The sequence below is a fragment of the Mastacembelus armatus genome, chromosome 13, assembly GCF_900324485.2.
Source record: "Mastacembelus armatus chromosome 13, fMasArm1.2, whole genome shotgun sequence".
NCBI classification, from domain to species: Eukaryota; Metazoa; Chordata; class Actinopteri; order Synbranchiformes; family Mastacembelidae; genus Mastacembelus; species Mastacembelus armatus.
This window is the reverse complement of record NC_046645.1, coordinates 5,532,567-5,558,045: the sequence shown is the minus strand read 5'-3', so window position 1 is coordinate 5,558,045 and position 25,479 is coordinate 5,532,567. Positions and strand designations below refer to the sequence as shown.

General features: G+C 41.2%; 1 protein-coding gene across 15 annotated transcripts in view; it reads right to left on the bottom strand.

Annotated features, from left to right (window-relative positions):
- Nucleotides 1–25,479, bottom strand: part of mecom (MDS1 and EVI1 complex locus) — a 127,175-nt gene that overhangs the window by 15,663 nt on the left and 86,033 nt on the right. For 4 of the 15 annotated variants that reach the window (XM_026332508.1, XM_026332562.1, XM_026332516.1 and 1 more), the window contains exons 3-8: nt 10,460–10,594; nt 3,629–3,731; nt 3,398–3,511; nt 2,620–2,731; nt 2,349–2,496; nt 2,005–2,185 (exon numbers count right to left, since the gene is read on the bottom strand). In XM_026332508.1, the coding sequence (XP_026188293.1) occupies nt 2,005–2,185; nt 2,349–2,496; nt 2,620–2,731; nt 3,398–3,511; nt 3,629–3,731; nt 10,460–10,594 (793 nt within the window). Of the gene's footprint in view, nt 1–2,004; nt 2,186–2,348; nt 2,497–2,619; nt 2,732–3,397; nt 3,512–3,628; nt 3,732–10,459; nt 10,595–11,920; nt 12,660–25,479 lie in introns of those variants that run through there. The other 11 variants (XM_026332535.1, XM_026332589.1, XM_026332545.1 and 8 more) reach the window with 6 other exon arrangements.

Here is a 25,479-nt window from a genome sequence, read left to right as displayed (position 1 = left end):
ACAATAGGCTATAGTAATCAAATACCTATTGTTTTCCCATACATTTTTTTTGCAGATCTAATATTAGTAACAAAAAAATTGAGATTATAAAACAGGGAAGGTGTCCCTCTTTGTTGCCCCTACCACCACATTTTGGAGATCAGCTACACCACAGCTGATGGTTCAATAAGACTTTGATCATCCAATAATTTAAGAAAGCAGTTGGAAGCAGCTCTGGATGATTGATTTTGCTCACATTGTTATTAGAGCTTCATAACAAGGATAAGGAAGTGGTTAGGTTCACACTGTGATTACAATTCTGCATACTTTGGATGACTTCCAGCCTCAAGGTGCACAAGAGGCAATTTAAGCAGATGAAGAAGCTGTGCGAGAAAAGTATTGTGGAAACAGATTTAAATAAACACCCTAGAGAATAGCCAAATGGGAATGCTTGAGCCAAGAGTAAGTAAATATATATATATATATATATATATAATATAGTTGAAAACATTTGGAAGAGCTGGATTCCTTTGATTTTGCACATGATGTTTCTCACTTTAAATTGTGCAAGTGTCCTGCAACACATGAACAAATTTGGATTCTGCATCTGAACACCTTTCCATCCATCCATTGTCTATACCTGCTTTTTCCTGAAAGCTCTGAACACCTTTCACCTGACTAAAAGAAATCAAATAGATCTCAAACTGTAGGTATTTGCAGTGAAGTAGGCCGTATATATATGAAGCCTGAAAATACATCAAATTTTAAAACGGGATTGAAACATTGTGAGCAAACATTGCTGGAGCAAACTACAAAAAAGAAATGCACTATAAATTATGTACTTGCAACATTTACAGACAAATAACGTGCATGACAAGATTTCATTTACTACATATGTGTATTCATCAGCTCTTAATAAATGTAAACTAAATATTATGAACCCATGATAAGAGGAGAATGGGGGCTAAGCAGTAGTTGATTGTCACTTCACTTTCACAGGGAAGCTCTGAGACACATGCACATCACGTAACAAGAAAATCACATGTACATAGAGCACAATACTGTCCAAAACACGTACATGTCCTTCTGGAGCATTCACTTAAACTAATACTTCAGACACACACACGTACTCTCTCAGACAACTATCATGTTTGAGGCGGCTCTGTCTTTTTTTACACAGCCATTAGTTGTTTTTAAACCTGCATATTTTCTGCTGATTACAGCAAATGGACTCCTATTCAGAGGGAGCACAGGGAAGAGAGCAGTACATGTGGTTGCTATTTGTGAGGAATGGTGGATGTGGCAGAAGGAGAGAGGAGAAAGAGGGGAGTCAGAGGTCTGCAGTGGAGATACAGCTACTCTTCCCTACATATACATATGCATGTTTGTTTGTATTAGTGTGAGCTTGATTGGAAAGGAGATAGCAGTGTAATAAGTGTGCGCTTTTCGTATGGAGACAGATTTCTGTGACCTTGTATGCTTTACTCTGCAGGGTCAGGGTATGACAGAAGGGGCAAAGGGTCAAAGGTCATAATGCTTTAAAGGAAGGAGGTGAGGTCTGTGGTGGGAGGAGGTGAAAGTGTAAAAGACCAACATGTGTTTACTGAAGAGCAGAGACAAAAGGGTGCATTTATGAGTGAAATCAACTGAGAAAGAAACATTAGCGTAAGCGCTAACAGTAGGTCAGGCTGGGTCACTGTGAAAGGAAACAGTAAGGTTAGACCAAGTGGGACTGAGTCAAATTACATGCTCGTTTAAATGCTGTTATCACCATATCAGCACTGTGCGAGAGTGCTGATGCAGATATAACCAAATGTCTTAAAATAAATGTTTCTGCCACACAGCTGCTATATAATCTCAAGTGTACTTCATGTAAAACATTATATGAAGGACTCTCGAGATGGAGCTGAGGAAGGATAAAAGTCTATTTTTTCAAAAACATCACAGATTTTCTACTAAAGACAAGTCACAAGCATGTTATCATTATTATTATTATTATTATTATAACGTACTGAGGAGACTTACATAGGTAGGGTCTTAGTGACTTACACATGAAGGGCTTGACACTGCTGTGGATGTGCTTATGCTGCTTGAGGCCTGAAGACGTAGCGAATGTCTTGCCACAGTCAGAGCAGGCGTGGGCCCGTGCACCAACATGCTGTGAGCGGATGTGCCTCTGAAGGTTACTGGGGTCTGTGAACACCTGCTGGGGGAAGGAACCACACAGACACACAGAGGAGTTATTATCTGCTTCTCCAATAAATAATATACACCTAAAATATACACATACATAGAACAGACGTGGGCAAAGAAATAAAACCATAAAATGCTCTGAGACTCAATAGCACCTTCAAAAGTCATCACTTTACCTTTGAGCAGTTTTCGCATTCATAGTGTTTGCCACTGTCATGCGACATCTGATGACGAATCAGGTTTGATTTCCAGTTGAAGGCCTTGGGACACTGGTCACACTTATATTCCCTCTCCTCAGAGTGGGACAGAACATGGGCCTCCAGACTACAGGAAACAGAAAACAAAACAACAATTTATCAGCTCATCAAGAAATCTGTTGCTCTCAATGTGCACTATAGAGATATACATCACAAAATTATTTTTTAAATATATTATGTGACTACTTACCTCTGGACATCAGGGAAGACCTGGTCACACTCTTTACACTCGTGAAGCCCATGGGACATGTGGAGAGGTCGCAGGTCTTGAGGTTCTTGGGCCTTTAAGTCGCTGTCTCCTCCTGTGCGGGAGGATTAAGTAAAGCAATACGCACAGCAAAAAGACTGTTTGATTTACACTGAACTGGAATACCTGACATACAACTTTAATGCTGATTATAATAGCTGAATGTTTCGGGTGCACACCACATAGCCGCAGCATTCCTGTCGCTGGGATCCTTTGATATATATTAGACCTCCTACTTGTCTTTTTACAGTCTACACTACCAAAATGTTGTGGTCTTTGTGTTTACCTTGGATGTGAGAGCTTTTGTAAAATTCATACAGGGCTAAGTCCGTTGTCCACTCATATACAATTACATAAAATATCTGGTTCATACATACAACAACCTACAGTATTACAATATAAATGGAGTAATGTAGAGTGCAAGAACTGTTGTGGATTAATAGTCATTTTGGCGCAGTAGTGTAAAGTAAAAAAATGTAATATCACTTCTGTATTTTTAAAATTGCATAAAATAAATCACAGTTAATGTATTTTAAAACTCCTATTTCCATGGTACATTATTGTATGATCTTATTTCAGCAGTTTCAGTGGGAAACAAAGCCCTTACATCACAGGTGTCATATTCTCCCAGCCCAGCTACACATCCTTCTTGTCACTCTTCAGTATGCACTGTTTACAATGGCATGGAAATAGCACACCTATTTAAAAATAAGAGTCAAACCTGGGTTAAGGAAGGAGGAGGGGGGCATCCCACATGGCTGTTTCTGGTGGTCCAGCAGCTGGTTACGAGACTCAAAGTGCTGGTCACAGTCCTCACAGCGGTACTGCCTCTCCTCTGCATGGTGGAAGCAAGACAAATTAGCAATCTGTGCATATAAGTGATGGGTATGTGTTCATCTGGTCTTGACATAGGACAGATATGTATTTTTGTGCATTTGTGTGTGGTGCGCACCATGAATATCAGGGGCCATGCTGTCACATGAATACTCTTCAGCCTTCATGAAAAGTAGCAGCTCCTCACCGGGGAAAATCTCTCTGGTGACTTTATAGAAGATCTGAAAGGCAATCAAGGAGATTACAAATTCAGTTGTACTTTTATATGTTTTCATGACAAACATCAAGCATTGCTGTAGGGAATAATAACTGGATTGCAGTGTAGGAGCTAAGCTACTTTTTAACCTTTTAATCCAACAGAAGTCACTTGGGGTAAATGTTCACACATAAAAATGTACATATTTATGCTGCTGTAAGCCATATAAGTCATTCTTGTACCACACACACATGTACAAGAAATTAATGGAGAGCAAACAAACTAAAAAAAAACTGTAACAACAAGGAAGCCGTCAAAAGTGCATTTTGTTTTTGGGTTTTTTTTTTTATTGATGGATGAAACATTCAGCTGTGAGATGAATTCAGAAAAACACCATGTCTAGCTGTTCAAGAAACACAGCTCATACCTCCACTTAATAAAAAAACATACACTAATAGGCCAGATTTAGTGGTTTCCATTTGATCTACAATGAAAACTATATACAGATGATGGCAGCATACCACTGCTAAACATATGTGTGTATCTAGAGAATTTCAATCATTTTAAAGAATCAGCTGAGAGAACTCGGGACTATGGTGCTTCCTGTGAATACACAATAGCCTTTCTCTGTGAAACAATCAAACTTGGTATTATTTTTGGAATGCTTTGGAGGGTTAAAATATTACCTTCCTCTGCCACGTCAATATGACAATAATGACGGGGGAATTTATTAGAAATGCAATAAGGGAAGGGGTTGGGGACTACTGGGAAGGCACAGGTCTCAGGTGTATGAAGGGAATTCCTGGCTAGAACTGCTAGGACACTACAGCCACAGTGGCTCCACTAGGGTTATGATAAATATCTTGGTTACAGTAAAGACCATGATGTATTCTGTCGGCCATTCTATAACTGTCCATGTCATTGTTGTTATTTCTGGCAAATGGTATCATACCTAATATTGTTTTGTAATTCACTGAGGCATAGGAAGTTCATAGACAGAGTCAATGGGGTAAGGAGAACTCAGAGTCAGTAAAAAAAGCCTGAACCGTCTGACCAAGGCAGAGATCTTGCATTTCAATAACTGACAAGTGACTGGTGCACATTAAATGATGCACTTTTGTGGTAGCACAAACGTTAGATTTAAATTTAGTGTAAAAACTCTAAGCTGTCAGAAAATCAGTGGGAGGGTGACAGGCACTACAAGTCTGACTCCCATTACAGGGCTGAACCAGAGTCATTACAGTTATCCAAACCAGGAGAAACATATTACCCACCAAATTTTATCCAAAAAATATTGCTGTTTTGATTTTTTGAAGCATTTAAGTAATCTTTTCATTTGTTTTCATTTAAGTAGGAACATCTGTAGAGACAAGTTTGCAAACTTTTTTTTTTTTATTGTTGAAGAGAATTAGAATCCTGGTCAGCAACAGCAGTGCTACACCCTCACAAAAGAAACTAAACTGTGCAGAAGCTTTAATCCCTACTTTAACCTGTGTCTACCCCATAAATACACACTTGTCCAAACACGGATGGGCCTTCATAAAGCAGACATGCATGCATACACAAACAGACACACTCTTTCCTGTGTCTGTCACCTCTGTAAGACCATCAAAATATTGTGATTTAGGAACAATCAGAGCACAGTTCAAATAGACATGTGAATATGGTGTGATTCCGCTCTGAGAGACTGATACTGAGACTGAGGAGGGAGGCTCTTTGGAAAGCTACCAGTGTATGGACTGAGGCCTCGGAACATAAAAATTAATGGTCACTGTCACAACCATTTTGTTCATAAAAACAAGAGTGCAAGTTCAAGATAAAATGCGACTATAAGTCTATAATTTTTATGTATTGCTCAAATTCAGGTAGGTAATTAAGAAACACAGTGAGGAAGACTGAAAATTTAGGTGTGTCTGTCAAACCCATAGCAAACATCCACCTTGCTGTGGTGTCAGTCAGCAGGAATCCGTCTGGCTTTGAGTCTGACCTCTGACCTCCCTCCTTTAGTGCTCAATAAACATCTGTCGCTGTGCTTCTCTCTACTTAATACAGAGGGCGATGCATTTTTGGATGGTGTAAGTACACACAAGCTGGTGCAGGAGGGCAGGTTATGAATATAAGGGGAATTCCCCAAATAGCTCCACCCGTCCCCCCCGGGGGTCAGCACAGATAAACAGAGAAAACACACACACACACACACACACACACACACACACACACACACACACACACACACACACACACACACACACACACACACACACACACACACACACACACACACACACTTTAGCATGGCATGGACACTAACAAACACCGATATGTACATACTCTTTGTACATATCTTAAAATAACAGGCTATTCTGCATATAAGATTGCCAGGGTTTCTGAGTTTCTGAGTTCACAGCATCAAACCCAGCTATCTCAGCATCAAGGCCATTTCTTAATTTTACTGCATATAAAAACAACCACAAAAATTACTTCAGAAACTATTCAAGTTTTAAAATTAATTCACATGGCTTTAATATGAATTTTACTGTCTGGAATATTTTTTTGTACTTATATTTATTACTTCTCACTGTGTGTGTTTATTTATTGTGTCACTATCTTTATCTCTCTTTTACTTACTCTCTCTGTCAAAGGTTACAACTACAAGAGGATCAGAGGCTATAATCTGACTACTTTCTTACCTTGACACCATTAGTCATTAGCAGAGTAAACACAGTCACATTTTCCCCCAGTCACACCCTGTTGGCCAATTTCTCACTAACACAGAGCTCATTCGACAGGTATGCCATTCACTGACGCTGTCCTTCCACAAAGAGCTCTCAGTTTGGGTACTGTTCTTTGTGCCAAAAAATTAAAATCTTAAGCCACAGTAAGAAGAAAAAACTATGGAAAAGAAGGATGCCCTAGATTGAGAACCAAGGTTCACACAGCAATAAGGTTAAACATCAACAAATGTAACAGTATATTTAAAAAAAATACTCCAAGACTCTCAATATGCTTTATCTCTAAAGAAATCACAAAACAACATCAAATTAAAGAAGAATGCTCATTACAGTGTCTACTCATACTTGCTCAGCAATATAACAACAGGGTACGTCTACGTGTGGTGTGGTTTCCCTGCAGCTATCAGGATCATGCAACATATACAGTACATTTGGCAATCGCCATCACTTGGCTTCTAAACAAAACCACTGTGTTTCTTAGATAGCAATAAAAGCTATGAGCACACAGCGTGCAGATGGCTCCAGCAAACTGGATGAACATCTAAGGAAGCCAACATGTTTCTGTTCATGATAGCCTAAATCAGCTGTGGGAAGGTGACCTCATGAAGAAGCAGGAACTTTCTGCTGTCTTATGATCAAAGTCAGGTACAAATATTGCATTGCCAAAATTATCTATGGATGTTTTAGTCTTCTACAGTGTCAATAAAAAAGGGAGATATGGGAATATGCAAATATTCATCCTTTGACTCGTAGGTTGTTGTAGTTCAACTTAAAATTTGTTTTGTTTTGTCTTATGCAAAATCAAAAAAGTTTCAAGCTGTTACTACAGTTACCTTATGATTTCACCTTCATGGCATTTACATAGCAACTCATTGTCAGTGCTAGTATGACCCTCATCCACTCATCCCACTCAATACTCAACACTGAGTGAGAATCAATAGAGTGAATGAGATTAACGCTCATATCCATCTGCACTGCCTTATGAAAGGCTCTTCAGGGCCTCGTTGGATGGTGTCAATTACATGTTAAATCCATTTTTCTTTCGGCTGAACCATTAGAATGAGAAGCACAGTGGAGGGGTTTTAAGCACTAATTGCACCAATTATCTTAACGACAAAACACGCTGATCATGGGAGGATAGAGCATTGTAGCATGGATGATCAAAGACTAACATTAAACACAAACAGCAGGTTGCAGGACAAGAATCTTTGTCAGTAGTTTTCTCCAAATACTCTTGGAATTTTGTATGTCTGTATCTGAAAACTAAATAAAAATATTTAAAGTACTCTGCAGTGAGCTGTTTTTATTGATAAATGACTGAATTCAAAAGTATGAGTTATAGCGCTATGAATTAATTACAGATTTCAGTGTGACTCTCAAACTGCAACACCTGCCATCTTCCTTCCTCCAGTCTTTCCTGTTGCTTTCCACTCTGATGTGTGAAATATATATGAAGCAATAAAACAGAAAGAGCATACATGTTAAACTACTAAATTTGCAACTAATGTTAGCATTAGAGAGAAATAAATATATTCTATAACTTTAGTACCATTAAATTTAAACAAATGTACATCTACAGTCTCTTTTGATATCACGTATCATTACACAACACATTTCAGTTAGACATGCTACAGTCGACCAATTCTATGTATTTCCAATATTACAAATGAGATCTGATCTTCTTTCTGTCAATATTTGCAGAGGCTGTGTGATTAAGTTCTCTGGAAATGCCGTCACAACATAGATATTTTATGCCAAAGTGGTTGAGCTGACTATAAAAAAAAAGGAAAAGGAGAAGTGGTCTCCCAAACAGTTCCATCAGTAAGACAAAACAGGCTTTTTCCTCTCCCTCCTCACTCATTCATTCCCCTTTCACTCCCTCGCACTCCTGAGATTGGTCATAAAGTTTTATGATAAACAGAACTGGGTCAGAAATAAGAGGACGGAGGCCAATTTTATTCTCACTCTGGTAGTGTTAAATTGGTGTTTGAAAAGAACCAGGACCAAATAAAGCTGAACACACCTGGAAACTGCAGTTGTTGTATGACACACACAAATAAATCATGCAGCAAATCACTCCTGCTGATGGCACAGTGTGAGAAAATTTAAATTTGGTTCTGAGGGTAGATTTAGCAGAACATGTAATATGTAAGCCCTGGGTAGCTTGGTCAGGCTAGGCTGTTGAAATCGTGCGATGGTTGATGTTATGCAGCGAATGTATAATATGTGGTTTCGGACTGGGTCTAAACTCAGCACTTCTTTGTGGCAATAAAAACCTGTTGGAATCAGGTAGTGTGTGTTTTAAGATTTCCAACTCCGAATGAGGAGCGTGAGGAGTCATCTGAACCACAATGAACAATTCACAGTCATGCAGTGTGTACACACATGCATGTCTGCGCACACATACACACACTTAAGTTCATACTTGCATACATGCAAAAACAAAGGCAGTTACAGGTGTGCATGTACTTGAGACCCACAATGAAACGCTTCACACACTCATAAGTCACTGCAATGTCTGCCTACACATGGAGACACAAAGCCCTCATAAGCACACACACATGCACACACAGACTAAAAACCGACGGCAGCTTTACAAGACCACCCCATTTAGTCTATTCATTTTATACACACAGACAGCCATTGTGAGACGCTACAGAGTGTTTTTAAAAACACCAGTGTTGGCCGGAAGGCTTAAAGATGGCACATTGTGCTGTGTTGTGACAGTGTGTAATACTTAACAATCACCTCATCATAGCCATGTCCGTGACCTGTCGGAGCCTTACACAGCCACCCGAGCAGAACCACAGTGTTGACAGCAAGTTACACCTCGAGGAGAGTGCAGCTCAGGAAAGCTCTCTCTGCTTGTTTGTTAAAAGACAGTCAGTAAGTACTTCTGGAAAGCTCTTCTTTTTTCTGTTTACTTTATGAAAAGAACGTGGGCTACCTCAGTCTTTTCCTTCTTTTCTGCAAGCGAAGGAAGGGTGAGAAGAACATCGTTTTTGAGGAAAAGCAGGAGAGTTGTTCCTGGTAAGGTTTAAGTTGTTGGTTGAAAAAATTCCAAATTATTCCATGGCCAATAAAACCAAAATTATTCATCTGTATGAAAATGCTTATGTCTAATTATAGTTTATAGTGACAGTGTTATATTAAGGATTTTTTTGCAATGGGAGTTTTGCCGAAAAGATCACCACTGAGAAGTGATGACAAATAAGCAAGCTGGATTATGTTTTTATAAATGGGTCAAGCTAAATTATGCTCCAAACATATGTAAAGTTCAGCCTCCTGTCTTCCTTCCCTACTGCATGTTTCTTTGCAGGAGGAGTGCCTGGCCATGGCATTACTGAAGTGAACAGGCCCCCATGTGTACAGCACGCACCTCTTTGCACAGCCAGGTGAGCAGCAAAAGGACTGTGACATTCCTGACATATCTAAGAGTTTATATCGCAAGCGTGACTGGGAAGTGTGTGGAACTATCATCTCGGCGGGCTGCCTCTGATCCTGCCCTGTGGTCCTTGCATGGCAGAAGCCAGTGAACAATTACAGAAAGAAAACACACATAGATAGTATGGAGTCTCTGCAGTGCAGCATGGAGGGGAGCTGTGTATGTGTATGAGTGTGTGTTTGAAGCGAAGGCAGGGTGGGCCAACCGCTCATGGGACTATCTGACTTAGATCACAATAACACCTTTTAACATAGCAGCACGCAGACAGGACAACCACTGGAAAGTACAGGAGAGCCTTCTGGCATCGGAGTCATGTTTTTTTTTTTTTTTTTTTTTTTTTTTTTTTTTTTTTTTAAGTATAACAGTATAATTTCACAGTTCTGAATGACTCACAGTCACATTTGATTCATTTTGCCAAACTGCAAGATTCAGAAGGGGACACATCATCATTTGGGAGTTCAACATCAAGTCATCCACAAGTTTTTTCTCTCTCTTGTTATATTTTCTTCCAGTCATATTTAGCCTGTATTTTGTTGAGGTTGTTCTTCCAGGCCGACTGCTAGTGTCCCCACGTACCTGATCATCTATCTGGCACGCTGTCAGGTTGTGCTGTTTGTCCTCAGGGGCAAACTGGATGTGCTTCAGCCAGCTCCCAGTATCTGGCTTGCTGGCATCAACGCAAAACTTTACATGGCCTGACCCATCCAAGATCTGCAGAGAGAGAGAGAGAGAGAGAGAGAGAGAGAGAGAGAGAGAAGGAGAGAAAGAGAGAGAGAGAGCGAGATCAGACTTTGATCAGTATCAGTCCAGGTTACTGTGTCCAAACACTGACTAACCACATACCTCCCACAGAGAAATAAGGCTGAAATGTTAAGAGCTGGTCTGTAGTGCAACGCTATGTGCATGCACACACACACACACACACACAAACTTTGTGTAGAGCACAAGGTATGTCTTAGCCATATAAAAAATTATTTGAAATACAAAAATGAGTTTGTAACTGCCATAAAATAAATGCAACAGATTTAATTAAAAAATATATCAAATAAATGTAGCAAAACAAAATCAAATGCACCATACATGGAATTTATTATTGTTTCTTTTACTCTTGGTGAAGATGTCAAAAATGTTGCAATTTTCATTGTACTAATAAATTGTCAAATCATTAGATAAAAATATGCATTAATTAATTCAATAATAAATAACTTCAAAAACTAGGCGCAAACATAGAATGCAAAAAAAATAAAATGTTAATTTCAATATTTTCTTTCTGATTTATCAATCTTTACTGGTAAATAAAAACGAATTTAAAAATAAGATTCAAAATTATTATAGATTAAAACTGGACTAGATTAAAACTGGCTTTTGAATTCGTTTCTGAAAATACACTTTTAACGAATAAATGAACAAAACAACACTGATTTTAAGTGGTCTTAAAACCTAGGGAAAATTCTAATTAATCTCTCCTCCTACATTAAGAAAAATAATAAGAAACGAAGAATACTTGGATGCTTCTCACTCATATCAACATATTTCAAATATCTAAAAAAAACATAAATACAAGAAAGTAAATTATTATGCAAATGATGAGATCAGTGGACTTCTGTTGTTCCAAATGCAACTTTTCTCTCGACGCATTGTAAACAGTGTGACGTTGTTTTAATGTGTTAATATTTATTATACAGCTGTAAACTTTACTGGGAAACAAATCAATTACAGGAAACCGCGAGTGATAAGAATTATGAAGACGTAGCCGATTGCTGGGATGCAAAACGGAATCTCTCAGGGTCACAAATCTGTCTTTCAGCCTTTGTGTAGCCTGCCACTGAATAAATATTTAGGTTGCATAAAGCCCTTTGTCTGGACTGCCAGCGGTTCTACTCATTTATCCTGCAAAAACGCAAAGCACGTCTTTTATTTATTTAACCGTCAAGCGGATTTCCAACGAAATAAACAACGAACACTGGTTTAACATTTTGCTCAATGAATATCTGCTCGATATGACAGTTGTTCTTCACCCAGGCTGTTTTCTCTTACCGTTAAAACTCGTTTGCAGCAGACGTGCGAGAGTAAAAACCTCCTGGGATAAGAACCGCGTCGTTAACTGAGGAAAAGTGATGAAAACTCCGTTAAAACTGCAAACGACCAAAACTCGACTCTCGACTAAACAATAAAACTAGAAACTGTCGTTGCTGTGGCACGTTGTCCAGATTTGTGGCACAGTAAAACGCACCAGTGTGTTGCCGTTTTTTCGCTGTCGGTGTCTCCTCAGGTCTCCAAGCCGAAGGATGAGACGAGTCCTCGCCGGTGCGCGTTCGCTTCACTGTCCCTCAGACACCGCGCGGTGGGTAAAAGTAAATCCTCTCTCACTATATTGACTCGGTAAATCTCCTCTCACTGTCCTACTGACATCGCGGGTTGGAACTAAATCCCCTCCGGTACATCAACTTGCTCCCAACTTTTCACTGGTGCGCCTCGCTTGGCTCGTCCGCTCCTCTCTTGTCACCCCTCCTGTCCTGACGCACCCAGGTGTCCTCTAGTAGCCATTCAACTTTTCATTTGTCTCTTCCTCCCCCCCCCACCCCCCTCCTCAGCTAGTCGGGATGTGTCGTCTATATGATAGCGAGGAGATTCAAGGAGGGGGGGCAGACTTCAAGCATCGCCCCCTACTTTACGCGTATCGGACAGTTTGTGCGATGTTTCTCTCACACTCATTGTCTCATAAAGAAGGATCCAGTGCGTTCATGCAGCCCGGAGAGGGGCGACTGAACACACGGGACTGCCTTTGCCCCCTTTCCCGGTCCTAAGCGTCTCCTCTCCGCAGTAAATTTTAAAGTGACAGGGGCCCGAGGTTGGAGAGGGTGAGCGAGGTCAGGGAGAGGTCGAGATGGGGCTTCTGAAGGGATGAAGTACACACGCAGGCAGCACACTTTAATGAACCGACATGAGCATCAAAGCGGCGCAGCTATTATCCACGTGTTCCCAAACTTTTTCACAACACATGCCTCGCGCCAGTTCATGGACCATTTTATGGCATTATTAACCTGAAGATCCCAACCGAAAATACTTTTAAAAACCAAGAGTTAATGATTTACCTTTGAGCTGCATTAAATTGGGAGGTGAAGGTAACAACAACAAGAAGTGAGAAATACAATTAAAAAGTCACTTAAGTCTCTAATTGTGCTTGTGTTAGGCGGGTTGTTAACTTAAGTGCTCCTCCAGGGGACCTCCGGGAAACTCCGTAAGGACCACTGGAAGCCCCCTGTGCCACATTTTGGGAAACACTGACCCAATCACCTGCTTTACTTTGAACTGAAAAAAAAAATGCTCTAAGTTGTTAAACATGTGAACTGCTACATTTCCCCCCACATTCTCCTCCCCTATGTCACTACGCGCACACAGTCAAAATAATGAAAATCTGGATGATTTAAAAAGATCATAGTGAGTTTTATCATAGAAAAGCGATACAATTAAATCCAAATACAATATGAGCTCACGATAAAATTAAAAACAAATATTTGGGACTATTTCCTTTCTGCTGCGGCCTTACAACACAACCGTCTCAAATAAAAAGACTGAACATGTTGATATTGTTTCTTGGGCGTTTTATTTAAATTTTAAAGCTTCGAGCTGAAAGTGATACTGTGGATAAACAGATAAGGGCACAGAATGATGAAGAAACGCTGTTAGTGAGCGGAGTTTATTAGGCAGCTCATAAAGCCAGAGAGGACAGGGCTTTGGCTGATGAGAGCAGATGATGATGGATAACGCCTCACACTGTGACATTGACCTTCCAACCCAGATAATGCCCATTGTTTTACGAAATCGCGGAGCAAATGTGCAGGAAGGACAGGAAAAATCATGTGTAAATAAGGCAGGACCCCGCCACCGATTCCCATCGTCTCGCGCTCCTTGAGAACCGAGGAGAGACCCCGGTCCGCCCGGTCATTGATTTCCTGCCTCTCCTCGACTTGTCCATTGTTGGAACCCTTTTTAATTTAGCCATAAATTGGGAAAGCTCAAGTCGAATGAGCTGTTCTATTTTCTTCCTGTCAGGATGAGGGATTTGTTTTATGATGCATTGTGTATTAAATACAAGTAATCTGGGAAAGTGATTGCTTCATGGCCTCTCCGGGTCCGATCGAGGATCCCGATAGAGAGAGGGGTCTGAGCACTTTTCTCAAAAGAAGGAAGTGTCTGAAAAAGGAGGAAAAAGACGCAGGCTCTGCGGTATGACTGGGGGTAAACTGGGGTAACGGTGGCGAGACCCCCTAAGTCTAAGCCCACACTATAGAAAACGTTGCACTTCTTCCCCCTGTCAGGAGATGGCGCGCTCAACTGAGCTGAACTTGGAAAAAAAAGTGAACGGATACTTGGATTTGACAACATATTATAGTTAAACATAATCACAGGGCGGCATTTGACTTTGTTGTGAAGTCATTATTTAAATTCAGTCTCAATATTTTAACCATCAAATGCTGCATAAAATAGTCTGTGAGAACCACAGTGATGTCTCAGTGGGGATCAGACATCAGGAGTTGCAGAGTTTTATCTCCTGAAACGGAATCGATACAAACAACTTGTTAAGTCTTCGGGGGGTTAGACATTCCCACAGACAAGAGGAAAAATCCATCTATCTTTGTGGATCGTGGCCTTTTATTTCAGAGCTGTGAATTTCACTGTTAGTGTTTAAAGCACTGAGCTCAGTTTGTAACAGCCTGCTGGAGGCCTATCAGTCAACTTTCTGACTTATTATATGACGGGGGTCGTTTCCATCTCGTCGGTGAGCAAAGCATCTAGATGGAGGCGTCAGATCGCTAGGTGGGACATGAAAGATTCAGCTGGAAGGTCTTGAATATGTAATGACACAAACGAGCGGCTATAAAACTCCTCAAACTGCGCCGAAAAGACCGATGGGGAGCGAATTTAAAAACACTTGTTCATTTGTTAATAATCCACGAGAATGATTTCCAAGGCATAGCTCTAATTTATATTTATTTGAGCAGTCTGCCACAAACACTATTCTGATGTGCTGAGATGAAACAGATGTGTTTTATCTGAGTTATGCCATGCTTTTGTCACAATGATTTTTTGACTTACTGAATAGCGGGGTGGAAAAGCTGTTTATCAACAAATTACAAACCAAAGCTGTGCAGGCTTCAGGGTGACTATATCATGCCACACAGCATTTCATACTTACAGCATCCGGGAAATGTTTGGTGCGAGCCTTTAAAGTGCCATGAAATTCTTGAAATGAGGTTAAATTGCTTAAATAGGCCCACGCTTATTTTGCTTGCGGCTTTCTTGTTTGTTTTAAGAGTTGAGTTACGCAAAAACCAATTCGTACATGTGTAGAGATTTTTTATGATCAAAAAGCTTCATATTTTACTTGATCTGCGGTTCAGTTTGACTGGTCCTATTTTTCTACCATTTGAATAATTTTGCACCAAAGCATTTCTTTCAGAAAAGGTGATCTGGATTTTGCTGCTCAGCCTAGAGCCGTGTGAAGTCGGATGGGACATGCTGGAGAAGAGGGGGATTCCCGTGTGGGTTGCAAACTGACTCCAACCAGTGAGCTGCTGCGCCTATACCGCTGCAGCCGAGGGGCCACATGGAAACACTGTGTAGGCCTGTGTGGTGCATTCCAGCACATCCTCCAGGAGAACAGGGAGAGAGAGAGAAAACAGAAAGAGAGGGGAGAACGAAAATATAGCAGCCAATTCCACATTTAAATAGTTCGACAATTCACTTCGAGACCTCCCATTGACACCGGCGAAAAGCTGCACTAGGTCTCCGTCCTGACTCTGCACACACTCACACCCACCCTGCGCATTTTATTTTGCTTAAACGCAGAGTGATTCATTCGAGTGGTAAAACTCGTTTTAAGCTCAAACGAACGGTTAGCCCACAGTTTGCACAACTTCTCTCTTTAATTAACACATCCATCAGCCAAGATTAGTGCACAATAAGTGCGCAGCCTTAAGTCTCTATATTAAAGCATGGACCTGGGGTCCATATAGCCCAATTACCATTAAAGCAGAACAGAGGAAATGAAAGGGGAAAATGTAAATAAAAAATATCCTTGGGTCTGGAAGTAGGCCCGTTGTGAGCAGCGTGTTAATCTCCACCTCAGTAATTTGGTTCTGGGGGAGAAGACAGAAGCCCTGCTGCTGTGCCCTGCACTTCATAAATCACTGCTTTATGTGGACAAGGTCAGCGCCCCCCACCACCCTCCTCCCACCCATTCTACTGGCCCCTACCCCATGTTTACCCGGCCGCCCGGGGGCTCTCAGGACCAGACCAGCTCACTTCTAATTACTCTGGATTATTTTCATTTGCCGGGGGTCAGCCAGGCATTCCGGCACACAGAGAAAGAGAGACGGATGATTTCTCCACAAATTCCGTGGCCCGTGAGGAAGAGGCCCAGCGTGTTTGCTGAATTAGCACTAGATCATTTTGTTTAGCCACTGTCTGCTCCTGTCTCTGACAGCTCAATGCAGTGACAGGTTGTCAGATTACTGCGAACATGTCTATATTAACAAAGCCTTTGTTTCGTTTATAATCTAAAATAATAGTTTTCTTTAAGAACAAGAGGTTGTTCAAGAGGGGTGAAATAAATCCAATTGTATCCATGAGAGCAGATGTATTTCTTGCTGCAGTTTTATAGAGACAAGGGTCAATACTTGGAGAGGACAGAGGATCACTGGACATAATGTTTGACTGAGAAGGTTTTGAGAATGTATGAGTTAGGCCTACCTCATGTATCATTTCAGAGAAGGCTGGTGTGGCATCTTACAAAGACATTTTGTATTTTTTCATCATTTGAATGCATTTGTTAAGGTAAAACGGAAATACATCCTTCTCAAAATACTAGTTTTGAGCTGTAGTCTGTGTTGCAAAAGCACTTGATTAAAAGGCGCCGTGAAAGACCAATAAATACCAATAGCATGGATATTCCATTAAAATAAATGTGTTATTCAATGCTTCCTTGCATGACCTGTGGATGAGATATACTGTTTCTCGTGCTAAAATCAACACTGACAGCAGGAATGTCAGGACGTGAGCAGGCTCTGCAACAGGACATGCTCACTGGATTATAACAGGCAGAGGAATCTACTATTAAAAAAACATTTACGCATCAGGAAGAGTTGAACGAAAAAACGAAGACCCAATATCAAGAGTTTATTTAAAGATAATAGGGTTTAAGGAGCCTGGTGTGCACTGTTGTTTAAAGGAGCAGTGTCTGGAATGTGGCTGCAGCAAGTTGGGGGTCTCTGAGAGGGTGGGTGGGGGGTGAGGATGGTGGTGGTGGTGTGTGTGTGTGTGTGTGTGTGTTTGGGGCGGGCGGGGGGTGATGTACAGAAAGTAGTACAGACTGTGGTAATCACAGACACTTCCTCTGCAGAGCCTCAGCATACAGGGCCACACTGTATGTGGGCTAGGGGGTGCGATAAAGCTGCACCAGAGTCAAAGGTCACGTTTTTCAAGCATAAATTTAGTGGGCACACATCTTCTATACGCATGGGACAGACTGGAAACTTAAACAACCCACGCCACTCCACTCCAGAGGAGAAAGCGTGGCGGTGGAGAGGAGGGAGGTAATTAGAGCATGTTGCCGGTGGCTGCAGGGTGAACAAATTGGCACTAAAACGCTCATAGATATCATCTTTAAAAGACCTTTTTATGTACGAGAGGTAAAGCAGTATGGAACTGAACACGGCACTTCAGATGTTCAAGTGTCACACATTCATTACATTTATTGAGCTCTCTTCTCACGTTTAAAGTCTGGGCCCTGCTGTAATACTGCGACAATCTGCTTTTCATATACCGCATCCAATTGGAAGGCTAATATTTTAATGTTGGCGGATATCAGAGAGGGACGTTATATGTGTTCAGTGTGACAGGAGAAAATGCTGCCGTATCGGTTAAATTTGTCTGAACAGCCATAATGGAAAAATCTTTAAGAAAAGGCTACCTGTATCATATTAATGAATGATGAAAACATAGCAGAGGTGTATATAACCTCTTTTTAAATGTTTACAAAACTATTATGTACAATCCAGGTTTGAAAACCCAGTTAATATTTCCAAGAGAAATCAATAAAATTGGAGAAAAAAAAAAACAATTTCACTGATGACGAGACGTGGAGAAACAGACGCTCAGCAGCTGATGGTTCACAGATACATGGGCCTTTTTGTGTAGTTACTTTTATTGGGTGTTTTCCCTTTTTTGCAATGCAGAGAAAATGGCTTGTATTATTGTACTGAGGAGAAAAACACAGAGAAACATAACAACTGGGACTGATGAGTGTTTCGTTTCCAAAAAATTTACAACTGGTCAACGCTGCAATGTGAGAAAGTGAGAAAATGTTTTTGAGTAAGTGCAAAGCCTGAGCAGATTGTGGAAGTGTGTTCAGTAAGTACATCATGCACACACGCACACGCACACACACACAAACACACGCACACAGACACAGACACAGACACAGACACACACACAATGGAATTTGTAACCCAGCGCCGGTCAGCTCAGTGTACGCGAGAACGATTAAAGTCAAAATTATCTTCAAAAACAACAAATCAGTTGCAACAACCCTAAAATGAAGGAACACTTAGCAGCTCACACATAACACAGGGACACAGAGTGGCTCCCATTAAAGGCTTCACTGGCTCTCAGTAGCATCAAAGAGGCCCCTGAGTTAGGCTGGGATTATATTTAACCCGGGAGCTTGTTGCACTGCTGATGCTGCTGCCAGTACACCATGCTTCTGGCATGCAGACCAACGCTCTCATTAAAATGTGGCTTGGGCACTATTTCCTACAGGAACACACACATGGAGTAATGGACAGACACACACGAAAACACATAAACACTCAACAAAAAAGAGACTTATTCCCACATTGCATTTCTTTTTAATTATATCAGAACATACTTTCTAGAATCTGTGTAATATTTTAAACTTATTATTTATCCTTCTCACAAAATGTTTACATTTAAGGACATTTTTCAACATTTATCTATCACATTATGGGAAATGTATACAAAATCCTATATAAAATTAAAGTCTGATTACATTATAAGTGCTTTTGCATTAATTTGCCATATGTCAAAATACAGCAAATGTGTACAAAATCACCATATAGTTAAAAATTATATTTAAAGCAATATTCTGCTGCTTTGGTTAAATCTATAACCTTGATACTTGTTTTCTACAGTTACTAATCTAGAGCTGCAACAAATCCTCGAGAAAATCGAGGAATTTCGATTACATTGATTTAATTACTATCACTTGCGTTATTGGACCTGCTCTGCCTAGGGATCACTGTTCCACACGGACCGTAATCACTGTCGCACAATGTATTTCAGTGTCAAAAGTTGGCACTATGACAGAGAGTGAAACCATCTGTAAAAAGCAGAAAATGTCTGAAGTTTGGGATCATTTCAAACTTCAAAAAGGTGACAACACAGTGCAATGCATGTATTGTAAAGTAGAACTGGCGAAACACAGCAGCACTTCCTCAATGCTTCAACATCTGAACAAAAAGCATCCAGTTGTGTACCAGACCTCACCCAGTGGAGCGGACAATTTAACATTATTTCAAGGTAACCTGTCGTTTCTGTCATGCATTACACAACAGTATCATTGTTTGGAAAAAAAAATGGAAAAGTCTATTTTATCCGATTACTCGATTAATCGCTGAAATATTGGTTAGAATACTCAACTGCAAAAATAATTGATAGCTGCAGCCCTATACTAATCACATAATCATTAATTCAGCCAACAGAAATTCCAAGACAATTCTGCCAAATGTCAATAAATAGCAATGGTGCATCACCCAACCATTGTGCATACATGCTTGTAAATTCAACAACAGATGCAAACATCCCAACAAAAGTTCTTCATGTTTGTGCATATGTTTGCACCAGGCTCTGTCCTGAGATAATGTAATTTCACTTCGCACATTTCAGCAGTCAGATTTGATATGAACCGTCAGACATGTGCGTCAATACTCCCCAGGTTTATTCAATTCCAAACTAATCATTGTGGTGTCATACACTTTTGGGTTAATATTCTAACTGTGAGGCCCAGGGCTAGGTGAAGATAAATCAGCTTTTATGATGGGTTGTTATGGTTTTTATGGCACTGGGGTTGTGAGGGACTGATTTGGGGATCAATCACCTGCAGGTGTCTGGTGTAGGCTGGGGTGCTGTGAGGATCGATTGAGGATCTAGCACTGCGGTGATGGAATAGAGGTGTGTTTGTGTGTGCATTGAGACTGGGTGCAGTTGCTGGGTGTGTATTGGTTTTTAAAGGCTTGAGAGAGACAAAGTGATGAAGGTGCGCATGTGAGTGCTTCATAGACAGAGAGGAGATATATCTGGGGCTGCAGCGGTGATGAAGGGCTGCTGGACTATGACCAGACCATCTCGCCTCTTATCAGAGTCTCCCCCTCCTTCTTTCCCTCTCTCTCTCAATCTACTTCTTTATCTAGATGGCACTTTGGAAAATCTCATTGTCACACAACATTTAACAAAGACAAAATTCTCAGGCTGGCAGATGGAGATGACTGGCCTGACAGAGCATGGAGCCAGTGTGCAGAGTATCCCTCACACAACCTCTTTCACTCACGTTTTGCGTGTATCCCAATGGGAGAGGCCGGCAATGTGGGTGCAAAACACCGCCAAGACACACAAACAAATGTGTGCATTTTTGCGCACCAGTGGCACGAGTGCCCATCAACACACAGACACATTAGTTGCACTGAAGTTTGCTAGTTTCTTTCTGTCTTTCTCTCTCTCCCTGGATATGGTGTTTATAGACATTCAACATCTCCCCTGACTGTCAGACGGCTGCTTCCTCTGTGCTGTCAGCAGAGTCCGGCTGAAACAAAAGAGGCGGAGAGCGAGGCCCATGGTTTCTGAATCAAAGGAAGTTGGTGCTGATTGCGCTGCCCCTGAAGAAGCATTCCGATCCTGTTAACCCACACGCTGGCTGCCAACTCCAAACCATGCAGCAAAGCACTGGGAGAGTAAACCTCACACAGCCCCACCCTGAGTGCCCTCTCTCTATCTAGGACAAACCTCTGACCTCTCTTCATTTCCTCTGCTTTCTTTTCCTCTTTTGTCTCATCTTTTCTGTCCTTCCTTTTCTTTAATCATACTTCTCTTTTGTCTCTTCCTCAGTTCTAGATCTTTGTTCCCTCTAATCTCTAATCCACCCGCTGTTTTGCCTGTCTTTTCCTTTCCTACATCACAGCAGGCTCTTGTTGGAGAAGAGAACATTCCACCTTCTTCACACCCTTACCTCTCTATCCCTGATGAATGCCTTCACTCCATTTGTTTATAAGATGGAGGGGGTTATTCATAATCAAGCCCAAGAGAGTATGTACACACTGTGGACATCCTGATAGAAGGCAACGTATTAAATTTCTGTTTGTTTGACAGGAGTGCTGTCTTTCTGCTTCTCCTTGACGTGAAGACCCCCATCCATCCAAGCAAGGGGCGCGACCCCGGCAGCGGTCCCCTCTCTTTCTCTCTCAAGTGCTAACACATATTAAGTAAATGAAGCGTCTCTTCAGGCCGCCAGGAGACAAACGAGCTTCTTAAACATTGGAGGAGTGGTGGTTTGATCTGGTGTCGGCGGGTGTTTACGGCGTAACTGCGGCAGAGTCGTGTTTGTGATGTTACCCATCTAAGTGTGTTTATACTGTGGTGGAGATGGCCCCAATCTCTTAGCCAGGTGCTGAAGCTCTATGTCTTCTGTTTCAGATGGAGTGTGTTGTTATGGCTTTGGAGTATGTGTATGTGTGTCAGTGTTCATTCCTTGCAAGCCTGTGTGTATGTGTGGTAGGGCTTACAAGTCAAATGCTGTCCAGAAAGGCAGACAGTATGTGTCCACATAGCAACCAGGAACAGGTTCAGGTTAGAGTGTCTGCTTTCATTCTTCTCCAAGCTTCTTTGCCTGTCTTTCTGTCTCATTCTCTTTCTGTCTCAGTGGTTATTGTCATTCCTGTTCTTGTAAAAAACATCACTACAACTGAGAAGTGTGAAAAAAGGGTGAAAGAGGGGAAGCACGACTGAGCTGTAGTGGGCTGGTGATGGTGGTGGTGGTTGGGGAGGGGGGGGCTATATGGCCCCTGGGGTAGGTATAGGGTTTTGGCGAGGGCTCGGGGGTTGGTGGTGAGGTATGCTTGAAGAGAGGGCCCTGGTGTAATCTCAGTGCTGAATAGACGAAGCTCTTAATAGAATCCCGTCGTCCGGCTGCCATCGAGAGAAACAAGAGCTGTAATGGATGGGCTCAGCTCTGGCTCCCACTTTCCCCCCCATGACCCCTGCGTTGGTCAGAAGTAAGAGCTAAAGAAGCATTGTAGCCCGAGGCCTGATTGAATGGGGAGGGAGGGAGGTGGCGGTGGCAGTGGTGGCAGTGGGGGGAGAGGCAGCCGCGCTGATAGACCAATTTCCCACTACTGCGAGCAGCAGGGCTTGATTGATGAGGGCTGGTGCTGGTGAGAGGAGGCCCATCACATGCGATCACATAAATACTTATTCAGCTCGAATTGGGCCTGACAAGCCTTACGACAGCTTTGTGCTGTCACAGATATCATTGGAAGGAAAACGCTCCATTAATCATGCGTAATTAACTTTTCCAAAGGGAGGTTCCATTTGGAACCAGCGGTAACCCACTCAGTACCAAGATAAAAATTTCCAGCATCTTAACTGGGATTGGAGATGGCCTTATTAAAAGCTCGAGGCACTTTCCCCTGAGCTGCTCCGTTTGTACAGGAAACAGCTTCATTAGTATTGGTTTAGGGCTCTAATGGGCTCGATACAAAGCCTTCTCTCTCTCACCTAGTCGTGTTCAGTGGCCTTACAGTGCAATATCCTGTGAGTGCGCATGGCCATAATGTTCCCTGTTTGAAGTCAGAGCAGCACCCATCTGAACGCCTGCCACCAGTTAACTACCTTGACCCTCCCATAAAGTAGTGTGGAGGAGTGAGTGTTGGAGAGCCCAGCAAGCTACATGGTTACATTCTCTTTCTCTCTCTCTCTCTCCCTCTCTCTCCTGGCCAAAGGTAGCCTCCTCATGGGAGTAAACTGGACCAGAGCTCCTTTGTTTTAAAGCAGCAAACCAAACAATCTGCCTCACATTAGGAATATGGCAAACACACACATACTCACACACTGATGCACGCACAGCTTTACTGCCATATCTCAAGTGATCAGCATTCCTTCTGTAGTGCTCTAAATGCTGCCCACCTGCATAGCTGCTGGTGGACACAATGTAAATGGTTGTCAAGGTAGAAGACAGAAAACAATGGGGCAAAACAACTGCATATCTTGAAGTGAACTGAATTCAGTTTTTTCAGGACAATTAGAGATTACCTTAGAGCTGACTGAATAGTAATAATTAGAAAATATGTTTTACAAATCAGGATGTAACACATCCAAAAACACTAGTGAATTATGTCATTACATGACAAGATTTCCATCAAGTACAGAATTCTTTGTGGAATATAGTGCAGCGTATCATTCTTTAACCCTTCAAATCTGTACTCAGGAAACAGTTTTGACAAAAAAAAAAAAAAAAAAAAAAAAATCAGGTGAGAGGGCAACTCAGACATTGTAAAAGATCTGTCTTTTTCAAGGAATGCACAGTCTCAGTGGTGCAGTGCTGAAAGTGTAGGTATGGGCTATAATCCCCCACAGCCACAGATCACATTTTTTTCAGTGGTTGGTTCTTGTGGGCATCACAAATTTCTCTGACTCACTTAACATTTAGGTTCAGACCTACTCATGACATCAGTGCCCACTTTTACATGAAATTATATCATATTTCTAAGGGGAACAGGCACCACAGAAAAGTTTCCATTTTGCCTTACATGGATCACAAACACATCCACAAACATAAACTCCCATATTCAGTCATCCCTCTTCAGTTGGTCATCTATGGTCATTTCCTCTAAACATCATCCTAACTGCAGCAGGGACTTACTCATTTCCTCCCTGCTAATTAGCTTCGTCTGGCCATCTCAGAGAAAGAAGATGACCCACTAAAGCATTACAGTCATACTCCACATATAGGCACAATGACAGGTCAGGTCTGAATTACACACCCTCATTCACAACACAGCTTCTCATTCATTTATGCGACTACATAAAAGACATGACATCAGTGCTCTGAGAGCTAACCTGTTAGCTAAAGGCCTCTTTTTTGTGCGCAAACCTGAAAATGTCATTTTCAAATTAAACTAGGAAACACTTTCCATTTTGTTGTGAAAAAGTCAGAATTTGGGTAAGTCATACTGTACTAAACTTACACAGACACAAACCTGGCAAAAATTTCAAGATGTCAGGCATCAACAGGTAACGGCACTTCCTGTTATCGTAGTGGTAGCAAGCTAAATGGCTGAGTCAAGAAATAAAAGCTTTTGTAGCGTTGCAGGTTGTTCCTGTTGTGCTCAGAAACAACCATATTTTTCGTTCCATTCTTCTCCAACTGACTCAGACACAAGGAAAAAGTGGATCCAGGCCATTAGCAGGGAAGAAGGGACAAACTTCACTATAAGACAAGGCAGCACTTATGTGTATAGCAGACACTTTGCTGCTGAAGATTATATCGGCAGATCAACATTGAGCCATCTTAAAAACGGCGTTGTCCCAAGCATTTCCCTTGGAAATTCAACTTTACAGCACCACCAAAGAGACAGTCATTCTATGAAAGGGCTATTAAATGCCAACTGGTTCCCTCCCAACTATATACTAGAGGTGAGGGCGCTAAAGCTGCTAAAATGGATCACGATTACTTGACACACCCACCCACAGGTATGTTTTTTTGTGTATATTATTATAGTGTATGATATATAATTATACATGAGACAGCGCTCATGTATAATGCATATTTCTAATATTTAACTGTTACTTCTGGGCAAAACAATGTGCTAAAGCACTAATTCAAAATTGGTAAATCAGTATCATCTAGTGGAGCCTCTAAGATAAGTTTAGATGTAACAACCATTTAAAATAATAATAAAAACCTAACTGTTTGTGCCAGTAAAAGAAACAAAAACAAATTAAAATGTTTGAGACAGATTCCAATGGCAAGAAAACAATAACCTTTTCAGTACGGTTTTTGCTCATGTTGAACATTAAGCCATCCGTGTTTGTGTTGTACTGAAACTGAGCAGAGTATTTATATTATTAGTACAGAATTTTCTGTTAGTATAATAACATAATATATTTATTGCTGTCGTTACAGGTGCACTGGTGAGGCTCTAGATTATATTAAAGATTTGAAAACCGAGCTCTGATAACCGTTCGATTGAGGCCTCATGTGGTTCACAGAAGCTTGCTATGTCAAACTTTATTGAATAAACGGCGAAATCAACCGTAAAACGAAGCGGATTACAGCTTTAGAGATAAAATTTATTAGACTGTATCCAAATTTTTCCGACGATCTTTGGTGACATATCTGGACATACAACTATCGGATCGGATCCGATTAACTTTTTTCAATGTTGTTGTCAGAAACAATCACACATCATCACTCTATCTACTTGTGAGTCAAAAACAGCTTATCTATAACACTGTGCCATATT